The following is a 21,920-nucleotide window of genomic DNA, read 5'->3' as shown; positions in this document are numbered from 1 at the left end:
CTACACGTGAAATTCGGGAGAAAGTTGGTTATGTGAGGCGTATGCTATTGGAATAACTTGATAGATGGAAGTGTCTATAACCTAGGAAGATTGGACTGTGGTTTTTGTGGTCTTCATTTCTGATATCTACAGATAAAAGTTTCTTGTTATATTTGTGATATATTCAGTTAATGAAAAGTCGTCTACATGTTGTCTATCTGGAAACCAGCTGAAAGAAACAGTAAGCAACCTGACTTTTACAGTGATGTCTTGTCCAAAGTCTGTACAATTCACTATAGTTTTACCAACATTAGAAAAGCGAGTATTTGCCTTACGAAAAGTTTGAAAGTTAATTTAAAAACATTGGGTATATATTTGGCTGAAACTGAATTAGAGATCAGTGCATACACGTAGAGTTTATGTCACTTTGAAAAGTCTTTGTGGCTTTGTTAGATCAAAGCTGTGACTATGTTAGCGCAATACTTTCATTTGACCGAGTTTGTTTAAAGGAGCATACACTAATACATTAGGTGGCCAGCATTTCGTTCTTATACACAATCCATTTACCTTTTTTTTTTCATTTAAAGTTTTATTGAGACATGAAATACTGAAACTGAACACAATGATAAATATAACAACAACTTAATCCAACTCAATGTGCCTTTTGTTTTTGAATACATTTATTTAAAATTAGAAAAGAATATAAAAAATGAATCTGGTCCAACAATACCAATAGTAGTTTAAATAATCTACAGACATGACACTTTATACAAGAACATTAAGTTCTCTCCGTGTAGCACTTTGAAGCCTCAAGCCACGCTTACAAAACTTCCATGCAATGAGTACAGCTAACTGATGGCTCACAAGGTTGGTTGTAGACCTGGCTCTGTCACTGTGCAAAGGAAAGATATAAACTGGATTCAAAGAGAGCTTGTGATCACGTGGGTGGAACAGGGAGACAGGAACAGGACTATCGTCAAAACTATAAGGAACTATAAGAAACAGGACTGTACTAAAGACTATAAGTAACAGGACTATGATTATAACTGTAAATAACAGGACTATAATAAAAACTATAAAAGGACTATAACAGGACTATAATAACAACTATAAATAACAGAACTATATAAAGTATTTTGGGCTCCGGAAAATGGAAACAAATAGGCGACACGGACTTTGTAAATGTTACCAGAACTTCAAACGTCTCATAAACATATTTAATAAAAGCGAGGTTAATTTGAAATGTTCTACATGATGGATACAAGTCTTATGTCAACATGGCAGAATGTTATCTTGAGTTATGTTTTAAAAAGCTTGGATCTATTTACTCAGTCAGTGGTATTCGGTGCACTTACTTAGTTTCTAGATCCATTGACCATGAAACTTTGAATGACTCCATTTACTCTGACTTGTATTTAGTAGGGTATCAAAATGGTTCATCGAGAGAAAAAAAAATTGTAACGCGATTCATTTTGTTGAATTTTTTTTTTTTTTTTTGGTAAATGGGCTGTCATCGAGACATCTACCTTCTATTGAGCCGACCCACTGATGTGATAAACATTGATAAGATAAAGTGGTGCGGGCCATGCGGGGATCAATCGAGAGCACAGCAGGTGTAACCAACATAAGTTAATGTAGATCAATGACTCTGGTACAGTTTCGAGTCAATCTTTTGGTGAAATGTAGTTCTGTTATTAATGCTTGTAATGACATATACAGGACTGTTTTAGAGGTTTACTGCTAGGGTTGAGTAAGGTAAAGTACATAGATTAAGGTTCAGTGGCGTAGCTAGACTATGTGATGCCTGGTGCGGTACCTCATCTTGATGCCCCCCCTCCAAAAAAAAAAATTAATAACATAGCAAAACCTTACTTTTTTGTTCAAAATAATATGTATTCATTAATCAAATATTGCATTGCGGTGCATTGAAGTTGAGAAAAAGGCGTGTAAACGGTCCAGTGTACCAAAAAATATTACCGAATTGACTTCAGCTTCAGCAGCTCGAATTTCTGCTAAATTAAGAGAATGGTTTGAGCAGGCAATGAATAGTGACTTCTAGAATACGTTTTTTGGACACCGTAGTTTTGACCTTTCATGACCGCAGCATTATCATAGTCTTGACCCCCTGCAGTCCATTATGTCTAAACCATCCGAACACAGTTTCTCTAGAATCATCTCAGTGATTCCAGCAGCATGCTTGTCCTTTGTGTCGATGAAGTCAACAAAAGACTCACGAACCTGCAACCCGTCATTATCCATGACAACGTACCGTAAAATTTGGGAAGTTTGATCCAGCTTTGAGATGTCAGGTGTACTGTAAAAAATAATAGAGAAATATTTGGCTTGTTTTACTTGCTGTATGATTTGTTTTTTAGCGTGATACCCCAATATTGTAATAAATTCATTTTGTATTTGTGGAGACATGTATGTATTCGGTCAGAAACAAAGCATAGTTCGAATCACAAGCTCCCTCAGAGTGGATCGTACTTTGATAGTAATTTTACTAACTCTCCAGGTTTTCGTCTCTTGTATAATCAAATCTTGGGCCTTGTTGTCAATATTGTTCCCTACTCTCAGGCGAACTTCAAGTTCCCTCCAAGCAAGCGATGACTGAATGTGAGCTCTGCTGGTCTGATGTTTTTCTATTTTCGGGGATAACCTCCACCACTCATTGAATCCGTCTTTGGATATAAATGAAGATTTGGTACTTGATCTTGTTGAGAAGAGCATGCAGGGGAAGCAAAATAGGGATTCTTTTTTTTTTGGCGAATAACACATCCACTTTCTAAGAACTTTCTCGCCGTTTAACATTTGCAAAAAAAAACAACAACATGCCTTTGAAAGCTTTCTAGCCTTTCCTTTTGCTGATTCTTAATGTCTATACGCCTCTCTGAATTGACTGTCCATGAGAAGGTGTATGCGAATAAAATCTGTGATGACATCAGGCCAATCTCCAATGTCTTTCAGTCTAGAGTTTATTATCCTGCTTTCTGTATTGTTTACACTGTCTGATGGTTCAGCTTCTTCAGTATGAATTTTGAGGAGTGTACTAAAGACATGCTTGTGTGCTGTCCTTTAGTCTCTAGAACCTGCGGTATTGAAATATTTTCTTCTTTTTCCTCATTCAGGATGTCGGCTTAATCATTTTTTTCTGGATTCAATGATAAACGTCTCATCTTGCTTTGTTGCTTTTAATTGTTCAGTTAATTCATACCCAATAACAGCTCGCCTATAGTCGGTGGACTCTGGCAATGATGTGACTTGAAATTGTCTAGATGCTTCTTTAGACTTAAGAAATATTTAAGAAACGCACCTCACTGCGGTCAAAGAAACTGCTTTATGCGGATGACATTGTCCTCTGGTCAACCGGCAAGAAAGCCGACCAAATACAGGCGGCATTACTAGCAGACCTCCAAACCATCTCCTCGTATTGCGACAAATGACAGATTCAGATAAACGTCGCCAAAACGACCTGATCCCTGTTCAGCCTAGGGATCGACATTCTTAAGGCTCCATTCGAGCTTCAACTCGGTGGGCTGCGACTCCAACGTGAAAACACGCCAAAATATCTAGGGGTGACCCTGGATAGAAAACTGTCAATGCTCCAGCACGTCCAGGAAGTTGAAAGAGAAGCCTCGGAGAAGTTAGCGTTACTAAGAAAGCTGGCCAGCACAAAGTGGGGTGCCAAAGCTTACCTGCTACGCACATTGTACTTAGGGGCAGTCAGATCACTAATTGAGTACAGCTATACAGTTCAAGTATATGCTAGTAAAACTGTCCTCGAATCACTCGACCGAGTACAATCACAGGCACTAAGGTTCACTTGTGGCACCTTTCGGAGAAGCCCAAAGCCCAACAAACGCTGCTAAAATCTTAACAAACGTGGCCCATTTACATTTAAGGAGGGAGAGGGCGGTACTTACGGCCTACGAGCGCTACAAAAGGGGCGACTCTAGGCTACCCACCTCAATCTTAGTGCAACAGTGGAGAGAGAGAAGCCGCATAAAAATGCGATCGTTTCTTCACACAGAGGCCAATTTGTCAAAATCAGCTGGGCTCTCCACTGATAGAATTCCTATTAGGAGGATTAATACTTGCCCTCCGTGGAGGAGATTGCTGGCCCCACAAAAAAACATGTCCCTTATAGGGCAAGAGGGAGCCACCAAGAGGCGATTAACACCTGCCATACTCCAAAACTTGGCATCAGCTACACTAAAGTCCTACCCATCAGATGCCATTTTCTGCTATACCGATGGGTCGGTAATGAGGGACCTCGATAGATCTGGGTATAGGGCCCTTATAGTCTACCCAGACCGGACAGAACCAGAGATGCCGATTTCTCCGTCTGAGCTTAAAAGGGTTTTGAGGCGCCAGCCAGACTAGTCAGTCTTGAGCACTGTTCATCATTTTGTTTACGTTACAGTATTACAATTAACTAGTTAGAAAAAAAACTAGTAGAAAACAAAGGTTAGCTTATTTAAAAAAATATTGACATTACAATAGAATTATTTCCAAAATTAAACTATAAAGAATCATAAAGAAATGTATAAACGAAGACAATTGTTCAGAGCTAGAGTTTAGAAATATATTTGTAAACTCAATATCTAGATTAAACCAATGGAATAAACAATGAAGTAAAAAAAAGGTTGGCCTATCTTCTTCTTCCTTTTTATATTACAGAGCATTGATCAGTGTAGTAACAACATGTACCGTGTGTCCGAAATAAATCTAGTAAATTAGATTCAAACTGTTCTATTGCTTACATTGTATTAAAAAAATAGTCAAGGAGATGAAACAAAATAGCGACATGACTAGTTTATAAATCGTTAGTTCATGTTTAAAATACAGTAGTTTATGTTTGTTCGTGTCCATACAATTAGTCGTTTTTACTGAAAAGCTCAGGGAAATAGGAAATTAATACACACTGGGGGAATTTTGGTGCCCTGTGCGGCCCGCACCAACCGCACATTGGTAGCTACGCCACTATTAAGGTTACATAAGACTTAGGTTGTGAAAAGGTTTGCTCCTGTTTAGGGCATTTAGAAACCAGAGTCACTAATAGAACCATTCAAATATTCTGATAAATTTCAGAACAAGGTTTATTGTTACATAACATTATTTCAATTATTAGTAGAACTTATTGTTTTAATGTTAAAATATTACTTTGAATCATGTATTAACCCATTAATCAGTTTATAGGTTTATGTTATGGCGACAATTTGTTCCATTGTTGTTGTTTTTTTACAATTCTTTTTTTTTCAGCTAGCAAATTCTTCTATGGGAAGAACCAGGAATCTGCCTGGACACGTATCTCGAAATCAGATATAACGATTTTCCTAGAAATGATAAAATTAACAGTTTACGTATAGCTTTAAGGAACGAATTATAAGTTCACGGTCTACTATGAGGAAAACAAGAGTGGCCGTTATAATTTAGTGTAATACTCTAATATTTGAATTTGGTCTCGAGGTCTATGTCTAGAACATGCGTAAGTCCGCGGGTATTCCCGCATGTATTCATTAAAGATTTGGATAAATAAATACATTTTGGGCACAGTCTGCCTGGACCTATAGACCTATCATTAGAATCCTATAAGCTGTGAGTAGATTTATTTATACATGCACATAACCAGGACATTTTTACGGCGTCAGTGGCGGGTGTGGAATCGAGGCGGAGTAAGAGGTTCAGTTTCTTTTAAATCTATCATTCATTAATTATTAAGGGGAAAGTAATAGCTCTTAGAAAAAGTGATCAACTTGATAAAGAAGGAATTGTTTAAAAAAAAAAACAACTTTTTATGTTAGTTGTTAATTTCTCAGTTCTATTCTTTTAGAACTCTCTAGTCTTAAAGTCTGAATAGCGATATGAGAATATCTATTGAGAATGTTTCCTAATTGTAAACCTCTTCAGTGTTCAAGTATGACAGGCTACTCGTGTACTATCTTACTTGATCCATTCCAAAGCCATCACTATGCCAACATTGGTGGCAGGAATTCCCACAGTGGACAAGATGATGAGAATGGTCACAACACTGGCAGACGGCACGTTGGGAATAGCCAGGGAGGACATGATGGACAGAAGTCTAAAAATAAAAAGAACAGGAATGTATTAGTGACCAAAAAAAAAGTAGCAAAGTTTTTTTCTTGTTCAATGTTTAAAATACAAGCAACATAGCATCGGCACTTTTTCACAATTATTTACATAGGCGTTGTGTAGTCCAGACAATCAATAACTCATTTCATCTTCTCCAAATGTATGGACCCAAATAAAAAAGTTTTTGAAAAAGTATCAAAACAATCTGCGACATCGAAAGTTTGAACTCCCATTGAACTCCAAGCCTAATGAATTGCCACGGAAAAAAATATTCGGAGTGTGTTACATTGAAAATATACAATAAGTAATAAAATAAATCAATCTTGCTCCAGATATCCCAAGCCCATCAACATTTCTCTTTAGGCTATTCGCTAAATTATCAAATCTTGCCAAATTATTTGTTGTGTGCGGTCTGTGGGCAAATATAAGCACAATAAACAAATTGATTTGGAGGAAAGGTATTGGTAAAACGTCTGGTGTCTGAACGGAAGGGTTACACGTTCAAATCCCTATGAATACTGCTAATTTAGAACTTTGGGATTTTAAGGAAGCCTATAGCCAATTCTAGTGAGTCTCTGGCATTAGTTCCAGATAGTAAGAGTCACCTTTCTGTCGGTCTGAAAGGGAAACTTTTTTTTTACTCGGCAGTGAGAATGACATTAACTACAGAAGTATGCTTCGAAAATTAAGTAGAAAAAGATAGATAGGTCTTTCTTGAAAATCAAATACATCTCACCCTATGGTCACAATAACTCCAGTGCTTAATGCTAAGCCAGAGTACTGGGCTATAAATAGACATGAAGCAGACACGAACAAACAACTTCCGTTTCTGTTCAATGTCACAGAAAAGGGTAAAACAAATGCCGCCACTCTGGGGTCCACTTTATAGATGTCTGTACTCATCTTGTGCAATACTGGAAGAGGAAGAGCTCTGTGAATTTGTACAACACCAAAATTAAAACATGAAAAAAGTGTTTATTTAACATTCTATACTTATATTGTATGGTGTCTCTGTAAACCAAAGAACATGGTAGCATAGGTGTAGCCCCCTTCGGGGGGAGGGGGGGTCCACCTCTCCCCCACCCAGCCATAAATAAATAAATTAATTAATAAGCAAAAATATGTTAATATATGAATGTGTGTATAATTATTCTTTATTTCATTCCGACCCCTCATTCTTTCGGAAGACGTTAATTGAACCCCAGAACAGGCTCTTACTGGAGTGAGTGGAAAAACTGTAAACACCCCGTCCTTGCAAGCAATGGGATCTGGGGAAGCCCCGCCAGCTCTCCCAGTGGGGCCCAGGGCGGGGCCCCAACACCAGGTAACATTTCGGGCATTTAAAACAAAAAAATCCATATTCTAAGGTATCTACAGTTCAAAATCCCAATCTGCTGTTCTCACTTATTTAGGACCCAGATCCTCCCGCGCCGTTCGGCGAATTGAGCAGCAAGCTGTCTCCACAAAATCTATCACTGGCAATGTCTGAAGACCCTTCCCTCCCACCTGGTGTCCGCTGCTCTGAGGTCCTCCTTGAAAGCGTGGCGCCAAGCTATACTAGGATTTCCCTGTTTTCGCTTTACTCGTAATGGCCTCCATGTCATTGCAACTCTTAATATGTGTAATCCATTTTGTCAAGGAAAATGGCCCGCAAACCTCATGCGACGCTCTGTCACAACCTCACTAAGTGATCGACTCCAAGTTCGGCATAGTCCCTTTTATTAAATTTCGGCTAATGACTTCCATGCTATTCATTGCACTTTATTAAATTAATTATTAGCGACTAATAGAAATGTGTAAGCTCTCCTGGCTAAGCTCTTGGAATTTGGTGAATGTATTTTGCTTTAGATTTTATATCGAAAAGGGAAATTTTATCGTCAAAACCATCTGCTGGGGGTTTTAAACTAAAAAATCTCTGGAAATTTTTTTTTGAACAAACTCAAAACCCCTTTAGCTACGCTCATAGAATTGGTGACTGTAGTTTGCTTTAGAATAATATAGAAGAGGCTGTTTTCAACCTCAAAACTATCTGTAGGGGGATTTTAAACTTAAAGCCTTCTGGAGGAGGGGGGTTTAAACTCAACCCCCCTTTGGCTACGTGCATAGAATTTTTAGTGTGTAATTTTCTTTTTCTTTTATATTGAGGAGGAGGTTTTTAGCTTTTTAACTTCATAACTCTCTGTATGGGATTTTAACTTAAAGTCCTCAACAGGGGAATTTTAAACACAAAACCCCTCTTGGCTACACTCATAGAATCTGGTGACTTTAGTCTTATATTGAAGAGGGGGTTCTATTGTAAAAAAAATCAAAATCCCCATTGGCTATGCTCTTGGAATTTCGGGATTTTCGTTTGCATTATGTTTTTGTTTTATATAAGAGGTGGGTTTATTCGCAAACCCCTTGGAAAGAGACTTTAAAATCAAAACCCCATTGGCTGCGCTGGGGCAAGTGATGGTTTAATATTCAAATCTCTCCTAAAATAAACGAAATCAAAACAAAAAATTAGTCTCACACCTTCCTGCGGGGGGGGGGGGGATTTCATTTGATGGGGTGGGTTGAACCCCAAGAATCCCCACCCTGGACTACGCCCATGCTTGGAAGCACATAAGCCATGACCTCTAACATATTATTAACAATATAAAAAATCAAAGAGCATTACTATTACACATGAAATAACCACGTGACTGTCCTATTAAAATGAGAACGGGCATGTCTAAAACTAAATGTAGCAGTCTAGTAGATGTGATGCTCATAGGAATGAGGCTTGTACCGTGTGTTCAAACTAATCAGAAATCGAGTTTTAATTTCTTCATCTGTTATTCAAATTTTGTTTTGAAAGTTTCATCGCATTGAAGCAATGAACCAAGTACGTGGTTAATATGTGCTAATTAATCAGCTGATTGAACATTAGCTCAGGGCTAATCAATCAACCAACTCTGCTGTCATCCCAATTTAAAAAAATAGCTTACTTACGAGCTGGGAGGTCCAACAGCCATCAGCCAAGGGTTGGCTACATTCATGAAGAACCTGACAGGGTTTCGTCGAGTAAAAATGGCATAGATGGCGCCGAGAAACAAAATCTGAAAGGCAATATTGCCTCCCGCAACCACCACGACGTACACGCCCATGGAGGAGAAGGAAGTAGTGACGTCTTCCATGCCTGCTATAGCACGTGCAATTAGACTAGCCACGCCCACTGGGGTAGACCTGTACATGAAGAAATTGTATATATCCTATCTTCTTGTCTTATGTAATACAGACGTTATTTTAAAAAAGAAGATGATTACGTTCTACGCGTCAAGCATCTAGTCATGCATGTCAACCAATGACTTATATTATGATTCCAAAAATGTATATTTATATTTTTATTAACAGTCACAATAATTACACTAAAATAGGTATACAACTTAACATCGCACATCTACTCGAAATTGACTTAACCATGAAGTCAATGATTGTGTAAACTCATATAGTCATACTCCACCCAGCAACCCCCACGCCCTAACGGATTACTGGTGCAAACTTTCATACGATTCGTTTTAAGTGGAAGTAATGAGTATAAAACAAACATGTTTCCAGACTATTGTACTGGGCTATGTACATTACGTAAGCATCACATCTGTGACTTGCCATTTGAGCCAATCAAAAATGGTGAAAGTGATGTCAGCGCCTGCCTTGAAGAAGTTGATGAAGTTTGTTGCTCTGTCCTGAACTTTGGAAGCTGCGATACCGAACGCAGCACTCACAACTATCAAGCCTATGTGGGGGGAAGATGTAATATTTCAAGTTCATTTCATAACAAGCAAAATATTTGTAAAAAATGTTGTATTTTTTTAAATACTCCACTTTTACAGTATCTCAATACTGTAAGATTTATTTCCCAATTTGCTATCAATTAAAATTACAAACAAATTAATTACCGTTATTTAATTAACTAATTGTTAATTGTTTATTTATACATGTTTTGCAAAAAAAAAAAAAAATAGTAATTGTTTAAATTTGATCTGAGAATGGGCAGTTAGAGGAAGAATTTTAATAACGGGTTCCAAAATTGTACCAAACAGACAGACATATGGGTGAGTTTTGTAGTTTTTTTTTAAATGTACATCTTAATTATTTACATGGTTTGTTACGGTTTTTTTTGGTATTAAGGTCTATCTATCTATCTATCTATCTATCTATCTATCTATCTATATCTATATATCTGTCTGTCTATCTATCTATCTATCTATCTATCTATCTATCTATCTATCTATCTATCTATCTATCTATCTATCTATCTATATATATATCTGTCTGTCTATCTATCTATTTATTTCACTTGCTCTAGGTCCTTCTGATTTCGGATCCTTCTTTGTTTTAATTTAAAGACTATTTGAGAGGACTATGGCTGACATTTATTGAGTCAAATTTTGTTCCATAGAAATACTAAGATAAAGCACACTCTGGTTGTACAGTGAATGCTCATCATCAGCATGTATTAATTAGTTGTATACAGCTTTATTTTCGCGATCATATTAGAATTAATTAGAATCAACCAACGTTTTGTTTTGACAGGATGCCTCAGTTTCAAAGGCTTAATTGGAAGACAAATGTATCTCCTAAAAGTAATTTTTAAACGTTTGTGATAAACCAATATGGAATTTATGCATTTGATACGAAACTAAATAGTAACATACCAAAAATTTTTGATCATTGGGGCTTATCTATTTGGAACATTATTTTCACAGACTGAGCGTATTTGAGACAGAAATAAAATGCAAATCAATTTGAGTGAAAACATTTCACACTTTTCAAACACATTTGTTTTAGACAGTGTTAGGGGTGTTGGTCAGTATAAAAATTGAAATATTCCTTTTAAGTGCTGTAAAATAACCATGTGAAGTCTATATATATAACCTTTAATTTTTTCCCAGACAGGCAGCCTCAGTTAGTCACTTCACTCACACAAGATCGTGAGGAACTAAGTCACTCACACAAGATCGTGAGGAACTAAGTCACTCACACAAGATTGCCTTGAAAAAGGTCACTCACAAACAATGAACTGGAACTAGGACACTCATACAAGATTGCCTGTAAATAGGTCACTCACATAAGATTGTCTGGGACTAGGTCACTCACACAGGATTCTCTGAAACTAGGTCACTCGCACAAGATTTTCTGGAACTAGTTCACTCATACAAGGGACACAAGATTGTCTGGCGGTGGATTTGAAGGATTGTCAAAAGGTCAAATTTAGTACATTATGTTCTCTTGTGCTCAAAGTCTCCTTGTGACGTACCTAAAACATTTGTGCCAGACGCACTGCCCAGTGACCGTGTAAGCTGCTTTACCGTGACATTGACCATCGCATCACTTCCATTGTCCCACGTGTGGCTGGAGTTGAGCTTCACCAATCTGGTCACAGGACGTTCGGTGTACTTAGTCTGAGACACCTGCAATGCTGCTCCAACCACATTGTCTGGAAAGATGTTCCTAGAATACACAGTACATTTTGTTCTTGACAAAAAAGAAGCTAGATTATTGAATCGCTATTATATATTTATATTATATATTTATATTTCAATTTTCCCTGAGCAATATTAACAATACAATATTGTGATATGATGGTAAGATTTTTGTTTCAAAAAGCGAGGTGGAGGGAATGTCAAGATTACGTCATCATCAAACTCCATTTCAATGAGGACTCAAGGGGCCGAATTCTCTCTTGTAAAACCCCTGAAATTGTGTCATCAAATATGTGACAGTCGAAAAGAATATGAGACACGATTACCTCTTCCTCCACGCAGAGGGGGTACAGTCATTCGAAGTTAAGCCGAAACCAACGGGACAGTGCCGCAGCACTTGCAGTATTTGATATATATCTATAAACATATTGATGGTGTACTTTTCCAGTAACACGAGTGAGGATCTTAGATCAACAGAGTCAATCTACATCTATACAACACTTGATGATGGAAACTAAAATGCTGGTAATTGTGGTGGTCACGTGATACCCTCGTTAGTAGGTGGCCATAAAAAAGTAGAATATTTTTTGTGATGGTACGCACCGGTTGGGCGTACCGGCACCTTTTTGAAAAATAAAAGTATTACTTTTCTTGTATTTTAGCGTATATTATTAATTTTTAGTAGTTAAAAGTTAGGCACTCAACTACTGAGTACCGGCATCCAATCACTGAGTACCGGCACCCAATCACTGAGTACCGGCACGCAATCACTGAGTACCGGCACCTATTTATTTGCTACAAAAAAAGGACTGTATATATGTATATATTCATTTATTTATTTATATACAATATTACAATGCAATTAAAATGAAACAATATTTTGCGCCAAATGTATTATTAAAAGGAATTAAATTTTTAAAAGTAAATTATAAATCTATAGATAAGACATTTGGGAATCAAACTTTGTGACTTATTGAACTATTATTTAAGAGATTTTTCTTTAAAATATACAAGTAAACGTAAATCAAATTGTCTTGAAAATGTCACCTAATAAAGTCTGCCAGAATGTCAACAGTCTGTAAATTTCTAGCATCCAGCTGTGTAGTTTTGTCAATGTTGCCAGAAATTGAGCCTTTAAAAAATGATTTTGACATTTGTTTGAATATGTAGAAAAATAGTTAACAAATTAGAATATAAAATGTATACGAAATACTTAAATTATTTGTTTTTTTTTTTACATAAAATCTTTAAATAAGGCATCCCATATTACTAAAATGAAATATACTATATTATATCTTCTTATATCTTCTTATCTTATATAATACAGACATTACTTCAAAAAAAGAAGATCATTACGTCCTACGCGTCATGCATTCAGTCATGCATACTAACCAATGACTTAAATTCTGCCAAGTCACCGGGAAAATGAATGGAAAAAAAAATCATTTTCTGTGTAAGAAATTCAAGATTGCTTTGAAATCGATTACGTTCGAAGCACCAGTCTTAGTTTGGATACTCTTAAACGTAAATTCCTTCTGAGGCTGTCCTAAGTGACCTTGTCTCTCTTTGAAACACATACAATGAGTTAGATATAAGGAAATGCATTGCCTTACCTGGTTCTACCAGAAGACATAGAATTATTCCAACTATCCCTCCAAGCGCATTCGTCAATACTATGTAAGTGATGGCCACAAACCCAATTTTCCCACTGGACTTTGCGTCAGTAGAAGATGTACCTGTAGTTAAATAGACGTATTATTTAATTTAAAAAATGCATTTATTTTGTGTTTCACACATAAGTAAAATATCATCTTATTATTGATCCGTTCGTGTTAAATTGTTTCAAGATTGTACAGATTGTTTTAAGATTTTTTTTTATTGTCTTTGATTCTGGAGAGATTAGGCCTCTAGAACTACAACAGATATAGTGTCTAGGCTTTAAAAAAACAACTTTCCAGCATCTCAACCTCCTCTAGCCTCTCCTTCTTCATCATAATGTTTTTAATTTATATTTTAAATGCGACTTAAAACCACGTGCATGGTTATAGCGTCCAATTACGTAACGTTTGGGGCGTGATGGCTGAGTTGGAAGTGCATTATTTACGAGCCGAGGAGTCTCGAGTTCCAATTCCAGTGAAGATTTTATCGAGTGCCCCTGAGTCCACCCCCCCCCCCAACTCTAATGGGTACTTGACAATAATTCGAGAAATGTAAAAGATGTTTGTCTCATTATCCGTGGGCACAGAAACAGATGGCTTTTACATTATATGCCTTATAGAACGCAAGGTCTGAAAGGGAATTTTTTATGTAACTTTAGACAATCAAATGAGATAATATAACTTTAGCACATATTACTACTTATTATAACTTTAGATTATTACTTGGTATAACTGTAGACTATCAAATTACTTAATAACTGTAGATTATCAAATTACTTAATAACTGTAGACTATCAAATTACTTAATAACTGTAGATTATCAAATTACTTAATAACTGTAGATTATCAAATTACTTAATATAACTGTAGACTATCAAACGTCCAAATATAACTATGGACTCTCTAAATATTAATAAGACTTAATTATATAATATAACAAAAGACTATAGACTATCGTATTACCTGATATAATTGTGCAGACTATCAAAGGTAATATAATAACTTTCAATGCCCGCATGTACAGCTCACCAATAAGACCTAATCAAAGAAGACACACATGAGATCAATATTGTCCGCTTACTTAAGTCCGAATCGTTTTTGTTTTAAAATATATTACATTTTTAAAAATTTTATTTACATCGGTCACATCCCGCAGAGCTATGTGATAAATTATCTTTTGTTGGTACTGTTACTAGATCTAGATGTCCCATTACTAACATTTGATACTTCTCATAACGTTCTCTATAAAGTTATACAATGTAATCCTGTTTCAATATCTGCTGTGGCTGTCTCACTGGTGGCTTGGCATTTAGCCTGGTATATTTGTCATTTCTACTTATTAATTTTGAAATGGAGGGGGGTTCCTCGCATAATGTGTTAGGTTCTTGCATTTGAAGCAGCTACATAGAAAAACAAATGATGTTGTATTTCTGCTGTCTGTGTGTTCGTTTTTCCGTCGGTCACGATCAAATTCTCAAAATCTGAAAGGTGAATTTGTTTTATTGATTAATTTTTTGTCATCAATAATAAATAATTGTGCATAAATTCTACTTGATCTAAAATGGGGATTTGGGAGAAAAACGTGTACAGCATTCCACCCAGACAGACAGACAGGCAGAGTTCGTTTAAGCTTTTTAACAAGAAAAACATTAAATAGTTAAAAGATAATACCTCCCTTATACATCACGTATAGTGATTATTTTTATCTTAATGAATAAATATTTTTTAAATAATGGAACATTTTTACCCAGCCCCATTTCTCACCCCACCCCACTCCAACCCAGAGAAAGAATCTTGGTTAAACGAAGGTATAGATCTTCTGGGCTTGACAATAACCCAATGATAGTCCTTTAGAGCTAGGGTTAGAAGACGACGCGCAAACTATTCTTGAGCATTAATTTTTTTTTAAAGCAATTATTGCGCTTTACTTGAAGACCTTCAATATAGATATTTTCTCTTTCTCTAGCCAAGTTTAAATTTGTTTCTTCTTCTACATTCCGAAATTATAACGGTCAAACAAGAATAGTCCCAATATGGCCAACGAGCTAGTGTAATTAATTTCCCAACAATATACGGTGACTGTCAAATTTCTAAGAAAATCGTTAGAGCCGTTTTCAAGATCTCTATCCACCCAGGTTCCACCCACCCTTATGTTTCCACAAAGATGTAAGTTAAATAGAGGTATTGTAAGAAAAAAATTACATCGTCTATGTGGTTAATATTATTTGCAATTTGTGATTTTTAGAGTTGTTATTATTAAAATACATATGTAAACATTCGTAAATCTTTTTGTGTAAGTGGAAGTTAAATTTAATTTAACTCTTTCTCTCCTAATTGACAAGATCATCGTTGATTTGACCTCATTAAATTAATTTTTGATTTTATAAACTTTAATTTGTGTTATATAAAAAAAGCAATGCATTTCCCTATAACTCTATACCAAATATAACCTTTTCTGATAACAAAAACTTAAGTTTAATCATAACAGGGCAATGAACTACAAAAAGACAAAATAAATAATTACGTTGGATCGGGGGAAATAATGACGAAATAATAAAGAGTTAAAGCCCTTACCTATCCACATCAACGTATCAGAATTAGGACGGGCCCTCTGTATAGAAAGTCCAAGAAGGAATCCCAGCCCAATGCCCACTGACGTCAGGATAAGGAAAGCGTTATCTCTCAGTCTCTCTCGACATGTCTTTCCTTTCGTCATCTCTAATATTATTTGTTTCTAATTAAAATAAATAAAACAAGATTACAAAGAGAGTTTGTGTTATCACACACACTCACAGGCGGCCGATTGGCAAGGAATATTCAAGGTATGAATTTCGTTTGATTGTCCAAAGTAATATTTCAAAGATTCATTTAGCGTTGTAAAAATGTTTTTCGGTTAAATGATTTACATGTTTCGAATCTTCCTTAAAAATTGAAGATAATCTACATTAAATTCAAATCTTCTTCTGATGGCAGTGAGTAGGTTATGAACCCTGGACCATTGAAAAGTTCCAACGTTAGTCCAACGTGCATACCACACGACCTGGCAGCCATCCTACTAGATCTACAAGCTATATTTAAATCTAATCTAGATATTTTAGGCTAGATCTGATCTAGTTTTTTTTTTTGGACTAGGCCTACATCTAGATCTATATTCTAATGAAATTCGTTGTAGATTCTAGATCTAGAATTTCTAGGTTTAGTCTAAGATTATATAGACTAGATCAAGATCTAGAATTTCAATTCCACTACGTAAATATTTTGGTAGGAAAATTAAAGATGACAGATATACTGACACACAGACTACACAAAACAAATAGTACCTATTCTTTTTATGGGAGCCGCTAAAAATGTCTTTATTAATACGAGGAAATAGATGAGGATCTAATAAACAAAGACCTTTTCTTGTTGTGTTCTGAATGTGTATATATATATATATATATATATATATATATATATATATATATATATATATATATATATATATATATATATATATATATATATATATATATATCTTTATACATAGAAAACAAAAGATCTGGATCAGCTAATTTTAAGTTCGATGTGTCCCCCCCCCCCTTTATACATTTTTAATTGTCGTCTGGCAGGGAGTCTATTCATTAAGTTTGTCGTCTTTCTGTCCGTTCCAAAAACTAAAAAAAAACTTTAAAAAACTCTATTTCATTATACTTTGCAGCTTATAGAGTTTGATTGAAATGACTACTTTTGATCTTCTGGTAAAAGCGAGCCGTTTGGTTCCTGAATTAAATATGAAAGTAGTTTTTCAAACTAACACATTATTAATTACAATTATTAAACTATTTTCTATAAATGGAAAAAGAGACCAAAAAAAACATGGGAGGTGATTATCTTCTATAGTTCTACAACAATACGCATATAGTTTTGTCAAATACAAATATCTAGTTATATATATCAGTATTATATGTATTCTCTTTAGTTGGAGCTAATAATAACCTATTAAGAACGTTTATTTTGGTTTAAAAAAAAAGAAAAAAATCATTTAGCATTTAGAATATACACTATCCTATGCATTTGTAAAACACGATAAAATAAGCAGTGTTTATATATATGACATACATTTATCCGTCCCTTCTCCGTACTTAAAAAAATAAACTAGATTGTAATTTAATCACACCCGTTAAGTCAGGCTCATACTGAACCATTTCTTTAGAAGCAGGATTTTTATTTTAAATTAGATATTGACATCCAGAGCTATATAGTGAACCTACACTGTTCAGTATCATGTTCTCCGCTATGCTGACAGATGCATTCACAAATAGAGAAAACAACGGGATAAATATATCATACAGATTTTATTGTAGCCTATTCAACCCGAGGCGGCTTAAGGCAAAATCAAAAACAAATTCAGCAGTAATCAAGAGACTTTCTATTTGCTGAAGACTGTGCCCTAAATGCCTGCTCTGAAAATGATCTGCAAAGCATTGTCAGTGAATTCTCAAGAGCATGCTCAGACTTTGGCCTTACCATTAACACAAACAAGACTAAAGTCTTATATTTACCTACTCCTGGGAAAGCCTACTCGGATACAAGCATCACTATAAATGGACATGATATAAACGCAGTGGACAAATTAACATATCTTGGCAGCACAATCTACAGAAACGGAAAAATCGATAGTGAAATCGACCTGCGTATCGCCAAGGCCAGTGCATCCTATGGCAGACTGTCTAAAAATGTCTGGAACAGACGTGGTATCACCACAAATACAAAGCTAGTGTGCGGCCCAATATTCCGGGCTCACATAGGTCTCACCAGCCACATGAGGAGGCATAAAACCCCAGTGCAAAGCCCTCAGCCCCCTGGATAACAAAAACAGGTTGTCTGCCCATCGCTTTTTCTGTCTACCTCTTTTTCCTGGTACTGTTCCCTGCAGAAAGATCTTTGCGAGCCCTGAGGACCTCTTGATATGATCGTAAAATTTTAGTTTGCGATTTTTTGACAATGTTTAGCAGGTCATTGTGGGGCCCAATATCCGTTGTGATTATGTTTCAAATATCTCTTCATTTGTAATGCGGTCATGATCTATATCTTGTTCATCAATTCAGAACCAAATACTATTGTGTAGGCAACTCCGGTAACCAAATCATTATTCTTTATATTAACCTTTAACTAGCAAATACAAATAGAATAGTAATAATAATAATAATCTACCTACCTATGTCGCCATAACCAAGTTGCAAAATTAATAGACCAACACTTGGTTTTGACACATAATTCAATCAGTATAAACTAGTAATTTATCACAAATACTCGCCACAAGAGGTTCTTGAGTCTACTGACCACTTCCTATACTGGGATTGCCTATAAAGGGTACATTTATTTTAATTGCCCTGATCTGCTGTTTATTGATAAAAAGAAAAAAAACGCTACCATTATTGACATCGCCGTACCACTGTCTCATCATGTAAGAAAAACTGAAACGGAAAAACAAAGAAAATATGGGAACCTAGGCTTGGAGATTTAGCGTTTCATGAAGTAAAGTTCCCCTTTCAGATCTTGCGATCTATTGGGCAGATTATGTAAAAGTAATCTGTTTCTGTGGCCCACGGTTAACGAGAGTGTCAATTTGCCAGCACAAAGACCAACCGCCTTTACTTTTCCCCAACTAAAGTCAGGTACCCGTTAGAGCTGGGTGGATTCAGAGGAGCCCAAAGATCCCGAATTTAGAATCTTAGACCTCACCAGGATTCGAACCTTGGACCTTGGTTCGGAAGACAAGTGCTTTACCGCTCAGCCACCGCGTTAATGGAAGTTATCTAAAATAACAAAAATAATGACCTCACAGATAGCTTCAAGGACACTCCAAAGAAGACTCTCGTTGCCTATCAGAGGGCGCTAATGCTGCAGACCTACCAAAATCACCAAAAAATTCCTCAGTGGACACTGATAAAGAGACTACAATGAAATGTGTTTCTTTTTAAGGAAACTCGACCCTGGCAGTCTTTCGATTCTAACATAATAATAATAATAAAATAATAAAACATTTCCTGCTCTGCAAAAGTATCCAAAGAATCTCTGGAGTATATCACTATAGTCTAATCACTCATAAATAGTACTAAACACTGCTTATTGAATCTTGTTTTTAAAAATCATCAACTTACGCTTATACAAAATATAATTGCTCTTTTTTAAAATGGAAAACAAAATATAATTGCTCTTTTTCAAATAGGAAAACAAACGTGTTTACTTTATTGTTAGTAGCTCGTAGAACAGAAAACACATCATTTAGTAGTATATAAAATAATAAGTAAATATGTTTTGAACTGTGTATTTTTATGGGGAAAAAAGCTATACAAGGGAAAATTTAGATTTTTCGCTTTCAGAAAAGAAAAAACTTTGAAAGGCCTAAAATATCATGAAGTCGGATTTTCACTATCTTTTCAGTTTACGAGATCGGACAGACGGACGGACAGACGGACAGGCATTTCACACAAAACTAATAGCATCTTTTCCCATTTCGGGGGCCGCTAAAAATGGTAGAAATAACGTGTACAAGATTTGTACCAGGCAGACGGAGAGATAGGGTTAATATAAGCTTTGTACAAACCGGCTTGAATATTTAATTTCAAAATCGAAACATTGAGACGGCACTAAACAGCATTTTCCCTTCCGGTTGTTACTACTTATACACCATTGCAACGAGAGTTTGTGTTTCACAAAATCAAATGAAGATCCCGGTAGTTCAATCCATGCGAGCATGTAAAAGCAGGCCTCTTTCGATATATTCAGAATGACTCTCAGAAGCCATGAACTACACAAATATCAACAAATGCAGTCCTACCTCTTCCATACTGAATGTTCAGATCCCTGTCACTCAATGAACCTTGTCCCCTATCTGAATACGACCTGCGAGCACATTGTTTGATACTCTACAATTAGACAAAGCGATCAACAAATTGATGCCAACACCTGTTGTTGTATATTGAGTCTACTCGTGAGGCCATATGAATTAGGTTTCAAAAATTTCTCAAATTAAATTGGCGCTGTTAGGTCTAAGGAATCTAACAGCTTACCATAGACTATTGAAGGCTACATCTTAAATTTGGGAAACAGACAGACAGATTACCAAAGACTAGCTTAGGCTACATCTTAAGTTTGGGAAACAGACACATGGCTTACCAAAGACTAGCTTAGGCTACATCTTAAGTTTGGGAAACAGACACATGGCTTACCAAAGACTAGCTTAGGCTACATCTTATGTTTGGGAAACAGACACATGGCTTACCAAAGACTAGCTAAGGCTACATCTTAAGTTTGGGAAACACACACATGGCTTACCAAAGACTAGCTTAGGCTACATCTCAAGTTTGGGAAACACACACATGGCTTACCAAAGACTAGCTTAGGCTACATCTTAAGTGTGGGAAACAAGTAACAAAAAAATGTTGTTGTTTTTAATGGATCATTCCTCCTTTGTACAGTTGATACATTTTTTCTGTAAGAGCGATTAATTAACTCTAAATAACTATTGGTGATTTAAAAAATGAAATTTTTTACCCCGCCCCAATTCACCCACCCACCCACCGAAAAAAAGCATGTTCAAGCAAATGTATAAATCTATTCAGAGTATTTAAGTACACATATTGGATATGAGGTACCAGAAATACAAGACAGTGGGCAAAATGAAAGTCTTTTTATTTAATTGTCAGCTTCAATCTGCAGATTTAATAGCAGATTTCACCAATAATTTCCATAATAAAATTACATTCGACTTACTTAGTACAGGTTCCTCTTAATTACTGTGTGTCAAGGTCCATACCATAATATCATAATATATGAATGCCAAGGGTATACACGTGTGTATAACTGAATCTTTTTCTTATAAATAATAAAGTTTGGTTTCAGCTTTCACTGCCCATAAAACAAAGTCACAGAGTTGTAGACCTTGTTTTCCAATTACTCTGTGTTTGTACACTTCATAAACATATTATAATGAAGCGATTTAATTCTAATCACAATCATTAAACTCGGTTCTGGAACTGTTGATAAGTCTTAATGAATGGAAGATCACGTTTCAGCTAAAGGACCGTTAAAGTCAAAATCATCTTTCTTAACTGGCAATAAGTATTGCATCTCTCTTGGTATTTATCTGTCCCTTGTTATAGTACTATTAGTAAGCGGTCATTTGTTTCGTAAATAGGAGAAGTTTGGACAATGACGCCAGTAGTAAACTCTAGACTAGGTTTTGAGAAAGAATATCGAAATTTAAACAGACTACGTATGACGGTGTTAGAGAGAGGCAGTGTTTTTATGAACTTAAGAGATTTAGCTTGACGACATTCCACGGTTCCTTTGTTCGACCTGCACTACCAGCTTCGACTTAATTATACTGTTGGCCTTTCACCTGTCATATAGGATTTCGTTATTTGAGTGTTACCGAAGGGGGGGGGGGGCGGAAGAATTTTAGTATAGAATTCACACAATTTGTATACAAATGTATTACTTATGTTAATAATATATACTAATTATTTATGTTTCAACCTATTTTTATATTATTTCGCCCCCCCTCTAGTATGTTGGCCGATTTGGTGGGGTCGGGAGCGGGTGATGGCATCAATCCTACCCCCCCCCACTAAACTTTCGAGTGGGGGGGCGGTCCAATTTATTTGTAGAAATCACAGCTTGCTAGCACAATCAATTAAATATATATATATATATATATATATATATATATATATATATATATATATATATATATATA

General features: G+C 35.8%; 1 protein-coding gene across 5 annotated transcripts; it reads right to left on the bottom strand.

Moving 5' to 3' along the window:
* Positions 1-640: 640 nt before the first annotated feature.
* On the bottom strand, positions 641-21,155 carry LOC106059493 (excitatory amino acid transporter-like). Of its 5 annotated transcripts, none has more exons than XM_056032878.1 (12): positions 20,936-21,155; positions 20,001-20,088; positions 15,752-15,911; positions 14,141-14,215; positions 13,133-13,255; positions 12,567-12,651; positions 11,354-11,547; positions 9,703-9,829; positions 9,046-9,279; positions 6,809-7,003; positions 5,927-6,061; positions 641-871 (listed from the first exon to the last, which is right to left on the bottom strand). In XM_056032878.1, exons 2-12 carry the CDS (start codon positions 20,007-20,009, stop codon positions 745-747), a joined length of 1,464 nt encoding a protein of 487 aa, XP_055888853.1. In that variant the 5' UTR covers positions 20,010-20,088; positions 20,936-21,155; the 3' UTR covers positions 641-744. The 5 variants fall into 5 exon arrangements, with proteins under 5 accessions (XP_055888853.1, XP_055888854.1, XP_013072572.2 ...); XM_056032879.1 differs by lacking the exon at positions 20,001-20,088 and adding an exon at positions 18,375-18,520 and having other exon boundaries at positions 20,936-21,154; XM_013217118.2 differs by lacking the exon at positions 20,001-20,088 and having other exon boundaries at positions 20,936-21,154.
* Positions 21,156-21,920: the final 765 nt, after the last annotated feature.

The sequence above is a fragment of the Biomphalaria glabrata genome, chromosome 6, assembly GCF_947242115.1.
Source record: "Biomphalaria glabrata chromosome 6, xgBioGlab47.1, whole genome shotgun sequence".
Lineage (NCBI taxonomy): Eukaryota > Metazoa > Mollusca > Gastropoda > Planorbidae > Biomphalaria > Biomphalaria glabrata.
This window is presented reverse-complemented; position numbering and strand designations above follow the sequence as displayed.

Bases quoted from the DNA above. Each gene is read 5' to 3' on its own strand.
- LOC106059493 (XM_056032878.1), bottom strand. The intron at 14,216-15,751 runs GTAAGGGCTTTA...TTCTTTGATTAG, and splicing joins TGATACGTTGATGTGGATAG to GTCTTATTGGTGAGCTGTAC. The intron at 7,004-9,045 runs GTAAGTAAGCTA...ACAAATTCACAG, and splicing joins GCTGTTGGACCTCCCAGCTC to AGCTCTTCCTCTTCCAGTAT.